The sequence below is a fragment of the Myotis lucifugus genome, unplaced genomic scaffold (genome assembly GCF_000147115.1).
Source record: "Myotis lucifugus unplaced genomic scaffold, Myoluc2.0 scaffold_402, whole genome shotgun sequence".
Taxonomy (NCBI): domain Eukaryota; kingdom Metazoa; phylum Chordata; class Mammalia; order Chiroptera; family Vespertilionidae; genus Myotis; species Myotis lucifugus.
In genome coordinates this window covers 427,252-447,986 of record NW_005871450.1, presented here as the reverse complement: position 1 = coordinate 447,986, position 20,735 = coordinate 427,252, and the positions used below count along the sequence as shown (strand labels likewise).

The window sequence follows — 20,735 nt, the reverse complement described above, 5'->3', positions numbered from 1 at the left end:
CCACAGTCCACTGACCGGTCGGCCGCATGCGTCATACTGTGTAATCAGCGAGTCAGATGCATACTGCGATACTATCAGTATTAGCTTGATCAGCTGCGCTTGCGTACTCGTCTTCCTCGAGATCATCGTACACTCACCCAGCACTGACATACTCTCTCTTCATCGCACTCTCGTCGTCCCCCTGTTCTCTCTCTCCTACATCTTGCATCTCCCCTCATTTTAATTTCTACTCTGCCACCTACATAGTCCCTGCCCCCCCACCCCCCGCTCCCCCTCTGATGCGCAACCGACCCTCTATTGTATCCTTTCTCTCTCATCCCTTTCCCTGCGTCTTTCCTCTCCTCCCCTGCCTTTGTTATTTCTCTCAGTGACCAAAATAAAAATTTTCTCGACCGGGACCGAGCCAGGAAAGGACGAGGTAATCGGGGCCACACTTTTTTTTGCCAGGATCTCGCGGGGGAGGTTGGTGGGGGTGCGGCGCGCAGAGGTGGGCAGCCGGCGGGCGGGGCCGGGGAGCGGGACAGGCCGGGCGGGGGCAGAGGTGGCGCGATCAGCCGAGAAGCGGGGGTGTGTCGGGGTGCAAGGGCAGGAGCGTGGTGTGCGGGCGAGTGTGCGTGTGAAAGGTGAGGGTGCGCAGGGTCGGAGGCTGAGCGCAGGGGCGGGGCGGGCGCCGTGTCGGGTAGGGAGGCGGGGGCGGCCCCTGCGCGTGAAGGTTCGGGCGTGCGCGCGGGTGTGCAAAGGGGAGAGAGTGTGAGGCCGAGGGAGGGGGCGTGTGTCGTGGGAAAGTGAGAGTGGGAAGTGACCTGTGGACAGGTGAGTGAAGGACGGTGTCACGTGACAGCCGTGAGCCGAGCCGCCTGGAGAGGGACGGCTGCAGCCTCCTGTTTGGGCAGGTCCACGACCTCCCAGCGCTGGGCTGGGCTGGAGTCAAACCCCATGTTCCCTCCTGTCCTGACCCGGAAACCCCGTGTTTCCACATCATTCCCTGCCCGCAGGGCCCCCTGAGAGTGAACCAGCTGGAAGGGAGCCCGAGTGCTGAGTCTCCCAGGGAGAGGCTCCTGTGGATGCCTCGCAGGCAGCGCGTGCAGCTGCCCCACCCCATGTCCCTGCTCCTCCTGCCCGTCTCTCTGTGTCCCTGCCTATGCGCCCTTCCCTCTTCTCTTCCACCTTTGATGCTGACTCAGCCCTTCAGACTCCGGTCCCTTCTCCCTCCGGGGGAGTGGGTCTCCCTGAGCCCCACTTCTGTTGGGCCTTGTACACCCGGTGCAGGACGGTCTCCCTTAGGACCCAAGGAGAGTGAGAAACCAGGGGAGGCAGGAGACCGCAGCCTCTCCCAGGCCCTTTGACAATGAGGTCATTGAGATATGCCAACTGTGAGAATCTTGCTTGTTATCGCCACCACTACCAAGATATTCTATATCCGGGCGCACCACGGGCTTCAACTCCAGACATCCTTCTGTCCTCAGGGCCCGGCTCCCGGCATCCTCTCTGTCCTCTGGACCAGATCTCCCACCAACCTCTGTGTCCCCAGGACCACAGCTCGGAGGGACTCCCTTCCTTTCCCACCCTCAGTTTATCCTTCTGTAAACTGGGGAAAGAGGTGGCCAGACTGGGTCTCCTCTAATCCTCCCAGGGCTGCGTGTTAGGATAGGTGGGGAGAGGCGTATAACCCGGATTTGGATAGAGGGAAGCTAGGAGTTGTCTTTGCCCCCAAGAATCTATAGGTCGTCTTGCCCATGGCTCTAACCAAGGTCTCTTACTCCAGCTGCAGGGCATTCTGGGGTGTTTTGGTTCTCATCTCTCTTCTTTGGGCCCCACACCATGAGCGTGGAGGTCCTGTCCCCATCCCACTCCAGGGTGCTTTATCTAGTAGGGCTTTCATGCAGGTGACAGTAAATCCAACCAACTGGCTTACGGGAAAGAGAATCGTTTCACATATAAAAACAGCCTCCGGTGTGGCTGGCTGCAGCGTGGTCTGTCCATCTCTGTCCTGAGTATAAACATCTTCCCTCAGGATGCATGATGGCTGGCAAATACCCCTGGGCCACACTTTTCCTTCACCTTTGGGAGGGGCAGAGAGGGGAAAAGATGGACAAATAGACGAAAGAGCCTGAGGTGGGAAGAGAGGAAGGAAGAGAAGAGCTCCCTCAGTAGAGAGGGCAAATATTTTCCCCCAGAGGCCTCTAGAAAAACCTTTCATTGTGTCTCATTGGTCCAGATGATGCCACCTGCCTATCACTGAACCAATATCAATGGCCAGGGGGTTGAGATGCTGCTGATTGAATTAGACACGAGCCAAAGGCTCCCCCTACCGTCAGGCCAGAGATGAAATCAGCTTTCTCAACAGAAATGCTATTGGGGAGGCAGCTACCCTGTGCCTGCTATTTGGGGGGGGGGGGGGGAGCAGGGAAAGGGAATGGGCTGCACACCATGAGTTGACTATTCCTGAGGGTTTTTTTAATCCTCACCCGAGGGTATGTTTATTGATTTTAGAGAGAGAAGAAGGAGGAGAGAGAGAGGGAAAGAGAGAGAAACGTTGATGTGAGAGAGCAACATCGATCGGTTGCCTCCCACATGCACCCCAACCGGGGATCTAGCGCACAACCCAGGTATGTGCATGGGACGATGCTCCAATCAACTGCGTCACCCGGCCAGGGCAAGTGTTCCTGAGTTTTTGAAGTCTTGGGATCTTGCAGACCTTGTTAGTTGTTTACTCATTGCCATTCTGTGAGATAATAGGCACATACACTGAGTGGCCAGATTATTATGACCGGGCAGATGATTATGACCACCCCATCAGTACAATGAAGTGAATTAGTTATGCAAATAATAATAATAATAATAAAACCTTGAGAGTATTTGCTTAGGAAGTTTTCAATATTCAGTATTTTTGGAAGTGTCAATGAAGTACTGATAGGGTGGTTATAATAATCTGGCCGGTCATAATAATCTGACCACTCAGTGTATATTTGGTCTTTGCCCCCCATTTCCGGCACAGAGCGCTTGAAAACCTCGTCATTTCTTGGGTGATAGGAGTGTCTGAATGAGGTGACTTTGGGCTCCTGGGTGAGAGCTGGTCGCCTAAAAAACAAAGCCTTGATTAGAAGCTTGGACTTTTCATCTTTGTCCCCCCTGCTCTTGAGAGGGGGGAAGAAGGGCTGAACGGGGGAGTTAAGGACCTATCACGCCTACGTGGCGAAGCCGCCGTAAAAATTCCGCAGCTGTGATGTTCAGAGAGCTTCTGGGTTGGCGAACACGTAGGTACAGGGAGAGTGATGTGCGCAGAGAAGGCATGGAAACTGCTTGCCTGCCCACACACCTGGCCTGCGCATCTCTCCCATCTGGAGGTACATCTGTGCCCTTCCTGTCTCTAGCCCAGCGGTTCTCAACCTGTGGGTCGCGACCCCTTTGGGGGTCGAACGACCCTTTCACAGGGGTCGCCTAAGACCATCGGAAAACACAGATATAATTACATACTGTTTTTGTGATGAATCACTATGCTTTCATTATGTTCAATGTGTAACAATGAAAATACATCCTGCATATCAGATATTTACATGACGATTCATAACAGTAGCAACATTACAGTTATGAAGTAGCAACGAAAATAATTTTATGGTGTGTCACCACATGAGGAACTGTATTAAAGGGTCGTGGCATCAGGAAGGTTGAGAACCACTGCTCTGGCGAGTTAATCAGCCCTGAAGAGGGCGCCGTGGGAGCCTCTCGCTTATAGCCGATGGGTCTCAGTGCAGGAGGCGACCTGGACTTGCCGCTGGCACCTGGAGGGAGGCTCGGCTCGGTGGGACGGGCCTTCTCCTGCGGGGCCTCATGTTATCCCAGGTGGATAGTGTCAGGACTGAGTTAGATGGTAGAACACCCACCGGTGTCACAGAGCGCTGCTTGGTGTGAAGACTCCGCCCCCACAATGGGTGACTAGAAGTGCTGTGAGTATGGTGGCAGTGTGCAAAGGAAGGTGACACACCGGGAAGGACACCGTAGGGAAGAACGGTTTTTCCCCTCTACGGGAGGAAGACTGGGTGGTTTCCCCCCTCTGATACACATCCCCCTTTTGTTCCTCCCTACAAACACCCTCACTTGGGTCAGGCAGCCACCTTTCTTTAATAGCCAGATGATGTGGGGGGAGCCCTAGGAGTGGGGTCTGAATATAGTCTGCCGAATATTGTGGTTCCCTGCCCCCTTCCCGTGGCTGCTGTAGACGTGGGTGTATCAGGTATGTAACAGGTCAGGCCAGTAAAACCTGAGGGCAAGTTGGCCTGTATGTTTTGGGATAGTTTTTCTTGGTTTTACAAAGAAGACTCAGCCCGCTGGCGTGGCTCAGTGATTGAGTGTCGACCTCTGAGCCAGGAGGTTGTTGTTCGATTCCCGGTCAGAGCACGTGTGGGCTCCATCCCCCGTGGAGGAGGCAGTCAATCCAGGCTTCTCTTTCATCATTGATGTTTCTATCTTTCCCTCTCCCTTCCTCTCTGAAATCAATAAAAATACACTTTAACAAATAAAAAAGAGTCCTGACCGGTTTGGCTCAGTGGATAGAGCATCGGCTTACGGACTGAAGGGTCCCAGGTTCGATTCCGGTCAAGGGCGTGTACCTTGGTTTTGGGCACATCCCCAGAAGGGGGTGTGCAGGAGGCAGCTGATCGATGTTTCTCTCTCATCGATATTTCTAACTCTCTATCCCTCTCCCTTCCTCTCTGTAAAAAATCAATAAAATATATTTTTTAAAAATAAAAATAAAATAAAAAAGAGACCCTGAGTAGAAACGGCCTTTTGTTATTGCCTCTGAGTGTGGAGCTGCAGTGGTCATCATGCGGATCAGGAGACAGACAAGCCTAAGCAGCTCCTTCAGGACACAGTGGAAACATTGAACTAGTCAGCCCAGGAACTACCCTGGTCATGACCTCTTGTTATCTGGTAATCCAGTTCCCCGTTGTTTCAATCATTTTGCGTTGTGTGTCCTGTCACGTACATCCCCGGCCACCATATTACCTGTGATTCACACGGAATCCATGGGGGCAGCCCTGAGTGGAAGTTTTCTTTTCCAGCTGCTCCCCCATCCTTGTGATAGGGTCTCCCTCACAGAGCTTGTTTTCCCAGCTCTTGCTGAGGGGGCTGCATCCCCTGGTCGCTGCCGGAGCAGTGAAGGCCTGTTTATAACCCGGACAACTGTATGGAGTAGCTCTGATGCACCTCCCTGGCCATAGCAGCAGAGGGCGTCTTCGGCAGAGCCCTGACCCAAACTAGACCCCATCAGAGTCTGCCTGCTAGAACTTCAGAACCAGGACCCGGTTGTTCTTGGTACTTGGCATTTCAAGGGCATCTTTGGCTACTATGTATGAAGAAAAAGAAGGTAGTCTGTGGAGAGACGGAAAAAGCCCATGACGGAAGCCACACATTTAGAGAAAGAGAGAGGAGAGAAGCAGAGAGATTTTGCAAAAGGGAGACAACCGTAATTTCGCACACGGCTTTTCAATTCTGTTTCCTGTCCCTGGTGAGGCCCAGAGACCTAGCTCTTGCCTGGATTCTAAACTTCTAATAACATTGTCATTTTTGCTGAGGTCAGCTTAACTGGATTTTACTTCTTGCAAGCGAGATCCCTGGAAAACACCGTGGGAGCCAGCAACGATGAGGTCCTGATTACAAGCTCCGGCGTAGAACATTATGAGAAATTTATCGCTGGCCTCGAGATCTGCCGTGGGCACCACAGGAGATGTCACTGGGTCTCCTGGGAGATGCAGTCCCAGCCTCAGTTCCTGTGGAAAGGCATCCTGGGAGGCATCCTGGGAAATGCGGTGCTAGTCTGCAATTTCTATCGGAGGGAATCATGGCAAAGGTGAAATTATCCTCAATTTTAATTATGGAGCATCTCAGAAAATGTTATCTTGGGAGATGGAGTCCATGCCCAGTTTGTTTGTTTGTTTTGTTTTTTTGTTTTTTATTGATTTCAGAGAGGAAGGGAGAGGGAGAGATAGAAACATCAATAATGAAAGAGAATCATTGATTGGCTGCCTCCTTCACACCCCCTTCTGGAGATCGAGCCCGCAACCGGGCACGCGCCCTTGACCAGAATCGAACCTGGGACCCTTCAGTCCAAAAGCCGAACCGGCGAGGGCCCATGCCCAGTTTTTGATAACATAGAAGATGTAGTCTTTCCTCTGTTTCCTCCTTTTCTTCAGCACCTGCCATGTCCCAGGCACTAGTCTAGGTTCTAGTCTAGACAGTAGGGAGCAAATACAAGGCCTTGCCCTTTGTGGATATTATAGCGAAACAAGCAAACACACGATTGTTCCAGGTAACCACTGCGGTGTAACGAAGTAACCCAAACTCAGCGGTGTAAAACCACCGCCTTTTTGTTTTGTGACTCTGTGGGTCAGGAATTTCAGCAAGGCTCAGCAGGGGCAGCGCGTATGTGCCCCGCAAGGGCCTGGGGCCCACGTGGGCTGGCTTGAACAGCTGGAGGTGAAGGGGACGGATCGAGGGGGCCCTCTATCTGAAACCTTGGTTCTGGCTATTAACTGGCGTTGTGGGTTGAATGTGTCCCCTCAAAATATATGTTGAAGTCCTAACCCTCAGGATCGATGAGTGTGACCTTATTTGGAAATAGGGTCTTTGCAGATGTGATTAAGTTAAGATGAGGTCATACTGGGTTAGGGTGGGCCCCTAAATCCACGGCTGGCGTCCTTATAAGGGAGAGATTTGGAGACGCACAGCCACATTCACAGAGGAGAAGGCCACGTGATGACAGGCAGAGGGTGGAGTGATGTAGCTGTAAACCAAGGAGCGTCACGGATTGTCAGATTGTCGGCAGCACCCAGAGACTTTAGAAGGAACATGGCTCTGCCAGCACCTGGATTTGGGCTTCCAGCCGCCAGAACTCTGAGGGAAATGAATGCCTGTGGTTGAAGCCACCCAGCTGTCCGTTTGTTGTAACTGATAGCAGCCCCAGGCAATGGGAGCAGCTGGGCTTCCTGCTCCCCCTGCACGTGGCATCTGCTGGGTGGCGATGTCCAAGGCAGCTCCTTCGCGCCTGTGTGGTGCCCGGGCTGAGAGGACTGGACCATCTGTGGCTCTCTCTCCATATGGCACCCATGCATGGGCAGCTTGGGTGGCCTCACGGCACGCCGGCTGGGTGCAGGAGGACTTTCGCACGGCAGCTGGCTCCCCGGAAGCGGACGGCTCCTGGAAGCCTGGCCCCAGAGCGGGGGGTGGCACCCCTCCCGCCACATTCTATGGGTCAAAGCAGGCACAGAGCCACTGTGTCCAAGACCCCCCTCTCTTTAAGCCAATGACAGTTGGCAACATGTGCTTTGGGGAGGTCCTAAGGAGAGACCTAGTCCCAAGCACCAGGGAAGATGACGTATCTCTTTCTTCATTTGCCACAGGGCCCCATGTCATTTGTCCCTATGGGTTTGCCTCAGTGAACCATGGAAAATGTGAACTATTCCACAGTGAGCTCAAGAGCGCCACTGAAATGGTAGCTCTCTGTTTTTGTCGGTGAGTCTGAGGGAATCTTAGGAAATAGAGCCCAGCCTTTATGTCCTGGCCCCAGAGCACCAGGGGAAATGTAGTCCTATCCTTGTTCTTCGCTGCAGTGCATCAAGGGGGGGGCCTGGCAGGCAGGTCATCCCCCATACATCTGCTGTCTCAGAGCGGCAGGAAACAAGACATACCCACATAGAACAACAAAGTAGTCTTGATCTTAGGCGTTTGGGAGAAGAGATGGGAAGGTTAGTGCTGAGGTGGGTGAGTGAGAAGTTTGCATTTGGAGCCCAGAAATCGATGTGGAGGTGACTTGGGGTGGAAGCCCCACAGGACTGCTCCCAAGCGGAGGCCTTGACCACCTGGGTCCTACCATGTGACCCCTACTTCCAGGAGCCTGAGGAACGGTGCCCCCCATGCATCTTTGAAAGATGGACCCGCTCAGCCGAGGTGGCTCAGGGGTTGATCATTGATCGACCTATGAACCAGGAGGTCACAGGTTCGATTCCCGGTCAGGGCACATGCCTGGGTTGTGGGCTCGATCCCCAGTAGGGGGCGTGTAGGAGGCAGCCAATCATGGTTCTCCCTCATCATTGATGTTTCTATCTCTCTCTCCCTCTCCCTCCCTCTCTGAACTCAATAAAAATATATTTAAGAAAGAAAGAAAGAAAGAAAGAAAGAAAGAAAGAAAGAAAGAAAGAAAGACGCTATGGAGAAGGGCAGGTCTGACCCTGTTCATCGGTATAAAAATCTTTATATAAAGTATAAAATATTAAATAAAACAAATATTAATTAATAATAACAACAAGAGGGGCAACAATATTAGTAATCACAAGAACTCCTGCTGGCCCGCAGCCTTTCTCTAGCTTTTTTCCTCCATTTCTCGTAATTCTGTGAGACGGATATCTTCATGGCTGGGAACACTGAGGCCCAGAGGAGGCAGCACACTGGCCTGAGGTCACACAGCGAGTCTGCAGGCCTGGGAGCTGCGGGAAGGGCGGAGGGGTCCCCTGGATCCAGCCAGGGCAGGGAGAGTGTGGGGGTCAGGCCCAGAGGAGAGTGCCTCCCCATAGTCTTGCAGTCACAAGCAGAGTGATGGTGAGGCTGAGGTGGGCAGGGCCCGGCCGGGGGGCGCCCCCCCTGCGGGACTGGGCATCGCGGTTGGGGTGATTACAGCCGTTTCCAGTGCAGCAGGAGACGTTGGGATCCGTCAGTTTGAAGCCTTCGGCCACATGGAGGCCTTGGCACCAGGAGGCCGTCGCACAGCCTCGTACCGTGTAGCTCGGATGCCCCGGCCCTGAGGAGAGAGAAGACTGTGTGACGCCCAGCTCTCCGGCCTGCGCTTCCCCGGGCGACGAGCCACCCTGTGGTGGGCACCACCAGAAAAGGCAGAAGCTCTGAGCGTGGCGCAGGGGGTCTGTGACGTTAAACACATTCTCATTGTCCGCTCTCGTGAGCGTACAATGGCGTTCTCCAGAACCACCAGGACATGTGATCTTGCAACAGACTGGATGCAGAAGCAGCGATGAGGACCCAGCTGTCTTCCATGAAGCCGGACAGCAACGAGATTTGCAAAAGTGTAGAATAATGCCAGTCTTCTCGTTAAAAGTTTTTTTGAAAATGTAGGCTTTTTCTTTCCATAAAAATAGGTTCACATGTAATGAGTTTTTAATTGTTATTTTAAAATAAATTAATAAGTACATCTTATAAAAATTTCTCTTTTGATTTATAATGCAGTTAATATCTGATAGATATAACCGACGGAAACAATACTTTTTAGGAGCGGGAAGGAATCTTGAGACCAAAGAGTTTGGGAACTACTGGAACAGAGACCTTTCCAGGACGTCACAGGATGGGAGCCCGGGACGTCCATAGGAAGTCCCATCCCTAAAACGGTCCACATTCCCGACTGGGCAAGTCCCAATTCCTTACTGCAATCTGTACCTTGCAGCGGGAAACCCCACAGGAAGACCCACCTCCACCAAGTCCAGAACTGGAAGATGACCTCTTACACACACCCCTTCCAGCTCCCAAAGGGCCTCACCGTTCGTGCCTGTGGCCTCCAGACACTGGTTCATGGGGCCTCGGCAGGCGGTGAGGGAGGCCTCCTCGGAGGAACATCCGTGGGTGCCGTTCCCCTGACAGCTGTAGCACTGGAGGCCATTCAGCGGCAGGTTTTCAAGCTCCGTGACTTGGGAGAAGACAAGAGACGAAGGTCATTAAAACAGGGTTAGGGTGTAGGGAGAGGTGTCCTCCTGCACGGACTCCCAGCTCTCAGCCTGAGATGGCACGGCGCCCCCTTGTGGCAGGCATTGGAACCGCACTCTCTTTTGGGGGTTCTCTGGGGCCTGTGGGAGAAATCCCAACTCTCAGGACCCCCCACTCCCCACCCCCGGAGCCCCTGTCTGACCAGGTTCTGGGTAAGCATCTGAGTAACATCAAGCAGTCCCTACTCTCACAGAACAGTGACACTGTCCATGCGGTAGTCACTAGCCACATACGGTTGCATCCTACATTGATTGGAATGAATGAACAATGATGAAATGAAATTCAAAATTCAGTTCCCATGTCCAGTGCTGCATGGCCATTTGTGGTAGTGGCGACCATGTGCACAGGAAAGGACACCCCGTCGCTGTGGAAAGTTCCGTCAGACAGCACTTTTCACACAGAGTAACACGATGGGCTGAGATTATACGGAAGGGGAGGGGCAGGAACATGTCACTGAGGATGATACTTTAAAGCTGCGACCCCAATGAGAACTAGCCAGTCAGGCGAACTCCTCAGGGAGACGTGTTCCCAGCGGAGGGCACTGCGTGTGCAAAGGCCCTGAGGCAGGGCGGCGTTGGGCAGTTGCAGGATAAATAAAGACCAGGAGGCGGGGTGTGTGTGTGTGTGTGTGTGTGTGTGTGTGTGTGTGATGCATTACATAGGGCATAGCATGGCCTTTGGTTTTATCCTCAGAGCAAGGGGACGTTCAAGTGCTTGAGGAAGGAGAGCGACGACCTTATTTACATTTAAAAAAAAAATCTCTCTTGCAGCTGTGCTGAACACTGGGGATCAGAGAGGAGGTTACTGCAACAATCTAAGCGCGAGGTCACGGTGGCTTAAACCAGGGTGGTGAGCAGTGGAAGGACTCAAGAGGTAGGCAGTGTCCCCTATGGGTCTTGGTGAAGGTTGGATAGACTCATTGGATTCCCACAAAATCCTTCTTTGAGGAAGGACTTGCTATGTCTACCTTCCAGAGGAAGAAACAGAGACCCAGAGAGGAGGTATGTGCCCGCAAGAGAGCGGCCATGTCCTTGAGTGCACCTCCCTCCCAGATCCCAGCTCCACGCTGGGCCCCCTGCCCCTTACCAGGGCCCCCATTGCATTTGGTGGTGTTGCAGCAGCGCAGGAAGTGGAAGGTGTGGTTGTTGTGAAAGCCGGTGGGGCCTGGGCAGCCAGGGAGGTTGCCACAGCCTCGGGAGTGGCGCTCATCTCCGGGGCTCCCTGTGGGGCAAAGGAGAGGTCAGATGGTTGATGAAGGCCCGAGCCTGGCTTGGCCCACCCAGCAGCCGTCTGTCCATTCTCTGCTCCACCCTTCAGTATAGGGCCCTTATTTCCTTTGGGGCAGCATATAGCTAGCCAAAGATGTTTTCCAGTCTCAGGATCTATAGTCATGGGGCTAAGGTCTGGCTAGTGTGATATAAGTAGAAAGGTTTATAGGGTTTCCAGAAAAAAGAACCCTTACAAAATGAGAGGTGCCCCTTTTTTTCACCTTCCTTGTTTTTTGTGTATTTAAAAAAAAATCCTCACCCGGAGCCCTAGCTGGTTTGGCTCAGTGGATAGAGCCTTGGCTTGCGGACTGAAGGGTCCTGGGTTCGATTCCAGTCAAGGGCATATGCCCAGGTTGTGTGCTCGATCCCCAGTAGGGGCAGCCGATCAATGATTCTCTCATCATTGATGTTTCTATCTCTCTCTTCCTCTCCCTTCCTCTCTGAAATTAATAAAAATATTTTTTTAAAAATCCTCACCCCAGAGACATGCTTAGAGAGAGGAGGGGAGAGAGAGAAACATTGATGTGAGAGAGAAATCTTGACCGGATATGCTCCCCGACTGGGCATCAAACTCACAACCCATGTATGTGCCCTGACCTGGAATCGAACTGGCAACCTTTCGGTGCATGGGACAGTGCTCAGCCAACTGAGCCACTCTCGCAGGGCTCCCCTCCCTCTTCCTGGAACTTGGACACGAGGCCTGGGACTCCGGCAGCTGTTGTGGACTGGGAGGCAATCTTGGGAATGGCAGCGACATGTCAGAGACCAGAAAGCGTCTGGGTTCCTGGTGACTGAACTACCTTTGCGGCCCGGACGTCCCATCACTAGACTTCTGTGTGGGGGAGGACTAACTTCCTGCCTGGCTTAAACCCCTGTGATCTGGGGGTTTGAGTACAGCCTTGGGAAGGAGCCAAGCAGGGAGGAGGAGCTGCTGGCAGGTTGGGGCTCACCTGCCGGGTCCTGGTGGGTCACCACCTCCAGGCACTGCTCACTAGGGCTGCGGCACTGCAGGCTCTTGTCCCGGCCCCGCTCACAGCTCAGGTCCGAAGAGGCACAGGAAACGCATTCGAGGTAGCGGCTTCGGGGGAAGGTGGGAACCCGGCCTGCGTGGGGAGGAGCAGGAGGGTGAGTCCACGGGAGAGTCCTGGAGAGCCAGCTCCCTTGAAGACTCACCTCAGCATCAGTCCCTCCTTATCCCACTCCAGCCAATCGGCAAACCCTGTCCATTCTGAGTCTTTTCTGGAACCCATTCCCCCCTTTCCAGTCCCACGACCAGGTCCAGCTCACACCTCCTTCAGTACCAGTCCCTCCCTGGCCTCCCGGTGCCCATTGCTGCCACTCCCGCCCCAGCCCCGGTGCCTCCCCTCATGGCCCTAGATTAAGGATGTTTCTAATACTCAACTCTGACCCTGTCTCTCCTCTGCTCAAAACCCCTCCATGGCTCCCCAGTGCCCTCAGCATAAAATCCACGATTCTCAGTGTGGCATTCAAGGCCCAGCAAAGACGGGGTCCTGCCTACCTCTCCTGCCTCATCTCCCTCACTAGTCCCTCATAGCCTACTCCACACCGCTTCCCGCAGTCCCCAAATATACACCCAACACATGCAGCCTTTGCATCTACTGTCCCCTTGCTCTTGACTTCTTGTATATCCTACTCATTCTTCAGGAATCGTCTTCTCCCATTTCATCTTCCCCAAGAAGCTCTCCCTGACCTTTAAGGCTGGATCAGGTGCCTCTCTGCCTCCCCCCCCCCCCCACATCCCAGCCCAGCTCACTCCGGTCATCCCTGTCTGGGGACAGGCTTATTTCCCTCAGTGGACTCTCAGCCCCAGGCGAGTAGGGCCAAGGCTGTCTTTGTCATGACTGTGTCCCAATACCACCCAGCAGAGGGCCGGGGCCAGAGAAGATATTGAATAAATATTTATTGAATGAATGAATGAGTAAATGAACAATTACTTAAACTCTTCTCTTGCTCCCTGTGGTAGCCAATCCAAGACAGCCCCCAGTAATCCCTACTTTCTGACATTTATGCCCTGTGTAGTCCTTTCCCATAAATAGGGCTGCCCTGCCTGGTATGGCTTGTTGGTTGGGCATCTTCCTGAGCACCAGGAGGTTCCTGGTTCAAGTACTGGTCAAAGGCACATGCCTGGGTGGCAGCTCGATTCCCCCGATGGGAAGCATCCTGCGAAGGCAGCCTATCAATATTTCTCTCTCCCTCTCCCTTTCTCTCTCTCTCAAAATCAATAAACTTAAAAAAATAAAAATAGCCCTAGCAGGTTTGGCTCAGTGGATAGAGCGTCAGCCTGTGAACTGAAAGGTCCCAGGTTCGATTCCGGTCAAGGGCACATGCCCGGGTTGCGGGCTCGATCCCCAGTGGGTGACTTGCAGGAGGCAGCCGATCCATGATTCTCTCTCATCATGGATGTTTCTATCTCTCTCTCCCTCTTCCTTCCTCTCTGAAACCAATAAAAATATATTAAAAAATAAAATAAAATAAAATAAGCCTAACCGGTTTGGCTCAGTGGATAGAGCATCGGCCTGCGGACTGAAGGGTCCCGGGTTCGATTCCGGTCAAGGGCATGTGCCTTGGTTGCGGGCACATCCCCAGTGGGGAGTGTGCAGGAGGCAGCTGATCGATGTTTCTCTCTCATCGATGTTTCTGACTCTCTATTCCTCTCCCTTCCTCTCTAAAAAAATCAATAAAATATATAAATAAAATAAAATATAAAAGAAAAAGAATAGGGATGGCCTGTGTAACCAAAAGGATACTGTGTAAATGATGGTGTGTGATTTCTGGGCTACCTTGGAAAAGACATTGCAACTTTCCCCAGCTCTGTCTGGATCACTGGCTCCGGGGGAAGCCAGCTGCCATGTTGTAAGGACACTCAAGCAGCCCCGTGGGTCTCCTGTGGGGACTCTTCTTGTGTCGCTCTTCTAAGTGTGGGTGATCCTCAGGGTTGTCTTAGGCCCTTTGCATTTCCCACGGTGCACACTCTCTCCCATGGGGATGTTACCTACTGATGTGGCTTCATTTCCACCCACCTGCTGGGAACTCAAACATCTCTCTCCAGGCAAGACATCTCTCTGACCTCCACACCTATATACCCAACTGCACCCTGGAGGCCGCCTGGCTATCCCTCAAACACCCAAATCTCTACGTGCCCCGAATGAAACTCTCCATCTTCTCCTCAGGCCTGCTCTTTCCTGAATTCCATGTCTCTGAGGTGGCCCCATCCAGTCCTCCGGGGCAGAAACCTGGCAGACTCCTTGATCCTCCACATCTAGGTATCAATCTGGACATTCTACTGATCTGTTTTCTAGATCTTTAATCCTTTTGCTCTGCTATTTCTGGTCTCTATTAAGCACATCTACCGAGTTTTTAATTTCAGTCACTGTTCTATATTTACTGTTTGACTCTCTTACATTTTTAAAAAATATATCTTATTGATTTCAGAGAGGAAGGGGGGAGAGAGAGAGAGAGAGAGAGAGAGAGAGAGAGAGAGAGAGAGAAACATCAATGATGAGAGAGACTCATTGATCGGCTGCCTCCTGCACACCCCCTATTGGGGATTGAGCCTGCAACCTGGGCAAGTGCCCTTGACTGGAATCGAACCCAGGACCCTTCAATCAGGAGGAGGACACTCTATCCACTGAGCCAAACTAGCTAGGGCTCTTTTACATTTTGTTTGTTTGTTAATCCTCAGGATATTTTTCCATTGATTTTTACTGAGAGTGGAAGGGAGGGAGAGAGACAGAGAGAGAGAGCAAAACATTGATGTGAGAGACACATTGATTGGTTGCCTCCCGCATGTGCCCTGACCAGGGCCGGGGACCGAGCCTGCAGCGGAGGTATGTGCCCTTGACCAGAATCAAACCTGAGACCCTTAATTTAGTCTGCGGGCTGATGCTCTATCTACTGAGCCAAACCGGCTCAGATTTCTGCTAAAACTTATCCTTTCCTCTATTTCCTTCAATATATTGATCACAGCTATTGTAAAGTTCCACGTGCAATAACTCCAATTCTGAATAATTACGCTTCTGTGTCTATTGTGGGGTTTTCCTCTTGGGTTCCGGTCCATTGGTCCTTTTTATTTTCTTCAAGCTACCTTGTAAGTGTTGATTAGATGCCAGACATTATAGACGAACATTTGTAAAGGCTTAAAATGATGTATCTTTTTCCAAAGAGGGCCAGCTTTCTTCCTGCTGACGATGGCAAGTAGGTGTTTTTTGGGGGGGCCGGTCTATTTCAGTTTTGCCCCTACTCCTAGGGTGTGGTCTCAGAGAAAAGCCGGAAATGGTTACCAAGGCCTTTCTGGCCAACTTGGCACCTTGGGTCTGCCCAGCATCCTCTGCCTGCTGGAACCCTTGCTCGGTTCTGTAGCTGCCCGATACTATGCCTGCACAGCCTGCCAATGACTGAGGAAGTCATCTGCAGATTTGGGGATTCCCTTCTCTGGCTTTTCCCTCTCATTTTCTAGACACTGACAGCCCCAGACTCCACCTCTGTCTTCTTGGCCCAGCGACGACCTCTCTCTGGTTTCTGCTTCTCCCCCACAGGTGCCATGTGGGAAGTGCACTCCAGGAAAAGCCAGCTTGTCTGAGGGACTCAACGTCTGCGCTTCCCTATTTCAGACTGTAGCACCTCAACTTCGTTTCTTCATCTGCTGCCCGTCAGTGACTTCAAATAACTGTTTATAATCCGTCCAGTTTTCACAGCTGTCATTGGCAGGGGGTTTGTCTGATACAATCAACTCCATCGTGACCAGAACTACAAAACCACGGCCATGTCTAACCTGGCACTAACCCTTGCTCATCTACCGGTAAAAAGCTCCAGAGTCCACCCACTTCTCCCCATCTGCAGGGCTGACACTCTAATGCAGCCACCTGCATCGTCACCTGGACAACCTCATCCACCCAAGTTGGCCTCCCCTTCCCTATCTTCCCTCCATCACCGCATCCCTCCATCACCGCATCCCTCCATCACCGCATCCCTCCATCATGACCTTCCCCCACTCCCAGGGTGAAGTCTATATTCCTCACCACAGCCTGGAGACCCTGTGTAATATAATGCACCATACCTCTCGCCCCATGTTACCCTTTCCTCCAGCCATACTACTCCCACCCACCTCTGGGCCTTTGTATCTGTTGCTCCCTTTGCCTGGAAAACCCTTTCCACTGTCTTTTTATTTTATTTTTTAGGGTTTTATTTATTTATTATTCTTATTGATTTCAGAGAGGAGGGGAGAGGGGAGAGAGAGAGATAGAAACATCAATGATGAGAGAGAATCATTGATTGGCTGCCTCCTGCATGCCCTCCACTGGGGATCGAGCCCGAAACCAGGGCATGTGCCCTTGACCAGAATTGAACCTGGGACCTGTCAGTCCCCAGGTTGTAGCTCTATTCACTGAGCCAAACGAGCTAGGGCTCCACTGTCTTTTTAACAGTCTCACTCCTGTCATCCCTCAAGATCCAGCTTAGCTGTTGCTTCCTGCAGGAAACCTTCCCTGACCTGGTCCAGTGTCTCCTCCAGGGTCCCACCGCCCCTACCCTTCACGTAGCCCAGCCCTGCCCTCTCTGGCCTCTGTTCCCCCAGCTCAGCCCTGACCGTCTAGGCGGTGCTTCCCCACGACACAGTCTCTGTTTCTCCTGCTACGGTTCTCATCCTCGGCTGGTGCCTCCCCCTCCCAGCTCTGATCCCTCTGGGCGGTCACTGTCAGGTGATGGGTCTCCCCCGGCCCCTGGGCTGTGAGCTCCGTGGGAGCAGGGCCTGAGGCTGCCTGGGGCACAGCTGTGTCCAGTGTCACGTACGTACAGGATGTGGTTTAACCAACTACCTAGTCACCACCGCAGGGTAAGATGGCATTAGAAATGGGGCCGATAGGGGCATGTCAGTTTTGTTTTTTTAATAATATGTTTTATTGATTTTTCACAGAGAGGAAGGGAGAGGGCTAGAGAGTCAGAAACATCGATGAGAGAGGAACATCGATCAGCTGCCTCCTGCACACCTCCTACTGGGGATGTGCCCGCAACCAAGGTACATGCCCTTGACCGGAATCGAACCTGGGACCTTTCAGTCCGCAAGCTGACGCTCTATCCACTGAGCCAAACCGGTTAGGGCGGGGCATGTCAGTTTTTAAATTACTGAATTGACAGCTGTTGCTCCAAGCTCTCTGGTGGACCCCTGACCACCTCAACCCTCTCTTTAGAATCCTCATGTCCCCAAGATCCACCAGCTAACGGAGCAACACCAGACCCAGCAGGGGGCCTCCAGGGGCCTCTTCCAATTGATCAATGCCTTCAGCACTGATCGATATTATTAAGTATTTTGAATATTATCTCTCATTAGAAGCATTACTTGGACCCAATTATTAGTGTTTTCCTTAGACATATCTAACCACAGAGGAAGCTGGCGTCATCTCTCGCATCACTTCCATGAAAATGAGCATCTGATTCCGTTCCCACCAACAGATAAAAGTTTGAGGTCAGGATGGATGAAGAACAAGAAAAACCCAGTACAGCCTGGACAGTGTGGCTCAGTGGTTGAGTGTTGACCCATGAACCAGGAGGTCACGGATTAATTCCCGGTCAAGGGCACATGCCCGGGTTGTAGGCTGGATCCCCGGTGTAGGGAGTGCAGGAGATAGCCGATCACTGATTCTCTCTCATCATTGATGTTTCTATCCCTTTCTCCCTCTCCCCCCCTCTCTCTGAAATCAATAAAAACCTATTTTTTAAAAAGAAAAAAATACAAATACAGGCTCTCTGCCTACTGACGGCATTGTGACTGGACTGGCCTTAATCAATTTCCTTCCTCGTTAGGGCCAGAAAAAGGAATCTCTCTCTGACCTCCATTCCTTCCCCTCCTTTCTCTCCTGTGGAAATGTGGGGAACTGGAATCTTTCTAAGTCTTTCCCGTAAACCGACCAGAGCCTGAAGCCACGGGACTCAACACAAGTTTCCTCACATCCTTTCCACTGCGACAGTCAAGGAGCGTCTATTCTAGGGATCTTTCTGAGCCCGCTGCGGCCTGTGACCCCCTCCTCTTTGACTTCCCTTAAGAATGTTGAGCCTCTGGTATCTCTGTCCCTTATGATCTATTGCCCGAACCATCTCCTGTCCCATGGAAAAGGTTAGACGACAAATCTTCAGTGCTATACCTCATCTACCTCTTGAGTGTATGTGAGTGTATGTAGCTTTGTAAGAGTAGGTGTCGCATCTTATACTTTAACAACCATAAAAACAAACATGTGCGGGGGGGCGGGGGGGAGGGTCAATTGGGGGAAAAGGAGACATATGTAATACTTTAAACCAGCAGTTCTCAACCTGTGGGTCGCGACCCCTTTGGCGGTCGAACGACCCTTTCACAGGGGTCGCCTAAGACCATCGTGCATATCAGATATTGACATGACGATTCATAACAGTAGCAACATGACAGTTATGAAGTAGCAACGAAAATAATTTTATGGTTGGGTCACAATATGAGGAACTGTATTTAAAGGGCCAGAAGGTTGAGAACCACTGCTTTAAACAATAAAAAACAAAAAACCCATAAACATGTATGGGATGGGGCAGAGTTAGGGAAGGGGATGAGTTTGTGGGTGGGACTGGTAATAGTGTGAGATGAGATGGGGTTGATTTAGGGATGGGGTTAGAGGTGTGTTTGGAACAAGGATGAATTTGAGTGGGAGGGTGTTAGAGGTCAAGTGAATTTGGAGATGAGATTGGAGGTGAGGTTGAGTTGGGGTCGGTCTTGGGGTAAGGCATGGAGTTGGGGTTGGGGTGGCATAGGACTGAGGGTAGGATCGGGATGACTATGGGGTTAAGTTGGAGAGAGTTTGGGGTTGGGCATGGCAAGGGCTGTCGTACTCACCAGGGTTGGGCCGGTTGCACAAATCGAACCCACACACGGCCTCTGTCAGGGTGATGATCTGCATGCCTGTCCGATAGCTCATGGTCCTATTGGTCTTCTCGGGATGGGCACAGTCTGTCTCCACCACCTCCAGCTCCGCCCCTTCTGTGAGGAGTGTATCTTTGTTACCCCGGAGGCTCCTCTGGGCTCAACCAGCCTCTAACACTCCTGGTCTTAAGGTAACCGCGCCTGTGGCTGATCCTCAGGCCTCTATTCTGATTTGGGTCCAACTCTGTCTTTTCTAGAGTTATCCCCCCTCCCCACCCCTCACAGGGACCCTGCTCTCTCAGTGACAACACTGGGACCTTCTAGCTCCATCTCCCTCTCCCTCCCAACTTAGTCATCAGCAGGGAGATGCCTCGAATATGAAGTTTTAAAGGAAAATGCTTTAAGCTTACCCCAAAAGTATAAGACAATGATATAATAACTACTGTGCATTCATCATCCAACTTTATAAAATATTAAGCACTTTGTTACATTTATTTCAGATATTTTTAAAATCAACTAACCTTAAAAGATACAGTGAAAGCCTTCGGTACCCCTCCCCCCTCACCCCACCCCGCCCTATCACATTCCCCTATGCCCTGTCCAGAGCCAACCGCTGGTGTAGGTAATTCTTACACTGTTGCTTCACATATTTTACACTTTATATTTAAAGGTATCATACTCTGCAACATGCTTTTTTTTTTTTCTGTCCACCTTATGTTTTTTAGGTGTATCCATGTTAATACTCACAGTTCTAGTTTCTTCTTTACACTGTGTGGTATTTCATTATGTGATGACATCATAATTTTCTCCTCTGCTGTCAAGTGACTTTAGGGTGTTTCCAATTTTCCCTATCACAAACATCACTGCTAAGAACATTCTTACACATGTGTCCCTGGGCACATTCGGTCCCTGGGCAGATGCGGCCAAGGCTCTTCGTGTTCCTATGTTCCTGGGAGTTGAAATGCTGGCTGCAGGGCACTCTACTCTTCGTCTACACTGGATATTGCCAAATCGCTCCGTGAGGTGGACGCCCTGAAGGCGGGATCTGCAGCTCCACATCCCCAGCGACCCCAGCATTGTCAGATTCTTAAGTGTCTGCCAGACTGGTGGGCGTGAAGCGGTCTCCTGGTCTTTCTGTTTGCATTTCCCTGATAGTTGGTGAGACAAGCCTCCTGGTCACGCGCATGCCCTGTGGCGCTGGAGTGGGGGCTTACCTTCCCAGATGCTCAGGATCGTGGTCCTGCAGAGATCCTGGCCGGGCGCGCACTCTTGCACCTGGCAATGCCCGGTCCTCTCACACCGCATGCACCGCAGGCCCCAGGTGGCTGGGGGAGAGAGCGGGGACCACAGGAGAGTTTATTATAGCTCTGCGCCAGGGTCCCCCCTCTCGCCCCCTGATGTCCTGATACCAGGACCAAGTCTCCAAGCCCGTGCGCTCAGGTTCGTGCGCCACGTTCTTCCAGCCCAGTGCACTCCTAGTCTATCTCTCTCAATGTTCTATCTACGCACCCCTTTCCTAAGACTCTAACCCTCCCCGCCCCCCACAAGTCCTTCCCTAACGTCTCCCCTCGCTAATTTCCTCTGGAAAGCTGTCTGCATGCGGGCCTTATCCTCAAAGTCCTATCTCCACTCTCTCAGTCCGTCCGGAAGCCAAGCTCTGCTCCCCATCCCGCCGACCCTCGGTCTACTCCGCCAGCTCTCCTAGGGCCATGCCATCCTCACCCGACTCCGGCGGACCTTTACGTTCTACCCCCGTTCCCCCTGCCCTGTACTCACATTACCCCCACCGAGCTTACCCAGGTTCT

General features: G+C 52.1%; 1 protein-coding gene across 2 annotated transcripts; it reads right to left on the bottom strand.

Annotated features, from left to right (window-relative positions):
* Positions 1-8,231: 8,231 nt before the first annotated feature.
* On the bottom strand, positions 8,232-20,449 carry PLAUR (plasminogen activator, urokinase receptor). Of its 2 annotated transcripts, XM_006102173.3 has the most exons (6): positions 20,145-20,436; positions 18,904-19,047; positions 11,984-12,136; positions 10,852-10,986; positions 9,542-9,688; positions 8,232-8,794 (listed from the first exon to the last, which is right to left on the bottom strand). In XM_006102173.3, the coding sequence occupies exons 1-6, from the start codon at positions 20,233-20,235 to the stop codon at positions 8,541-8,543; spliced, it is 924 nt and encodes a 307-aa protein (XP_006102235.2). In that variant the 5' UTR covers positions 20,236-20,436; the 3' UTR covers positions 8,232-8,540. The 2 variants fall into 2 exon arrangements, with proteins under 2 accessions (XP_006102235.2, XP_023599341.1); XM_023743573.1 differs by lacking the exon at positions 11,984-12,136 and having other exon boundaries at positions 20,145-20,449.
* Between the last annotated feature and the right edge of the window lie 286 nt (positions 20,450-20,735).

Excerpts from the sequence above, each read along its gene's own strand:
- PLAUR (XM_006102173.3), bottom strand. The coding sequence starts at position 20,235 with ATGCGGTGTGAGAGGACCGGGCATTGCCAGGTGCAAGAGTGCGCGCCC. Across the intron at positions 19,048-20,144 it reads GATCCTGAGCATCTGGGAAG|AAGGGGCGGAGCTGGAGGTG; the intron begins GTAAGCCCCCAC and ends CACTCCTCACAG. Across the intron at positions 9,689-10,851 it reads CAAATGCAATGGGGGCCCTG|TCACGGAGCTTGAAAACCTG; the intron begins GTAAGGGGCAGG and ends TCTTCTCCCAAG.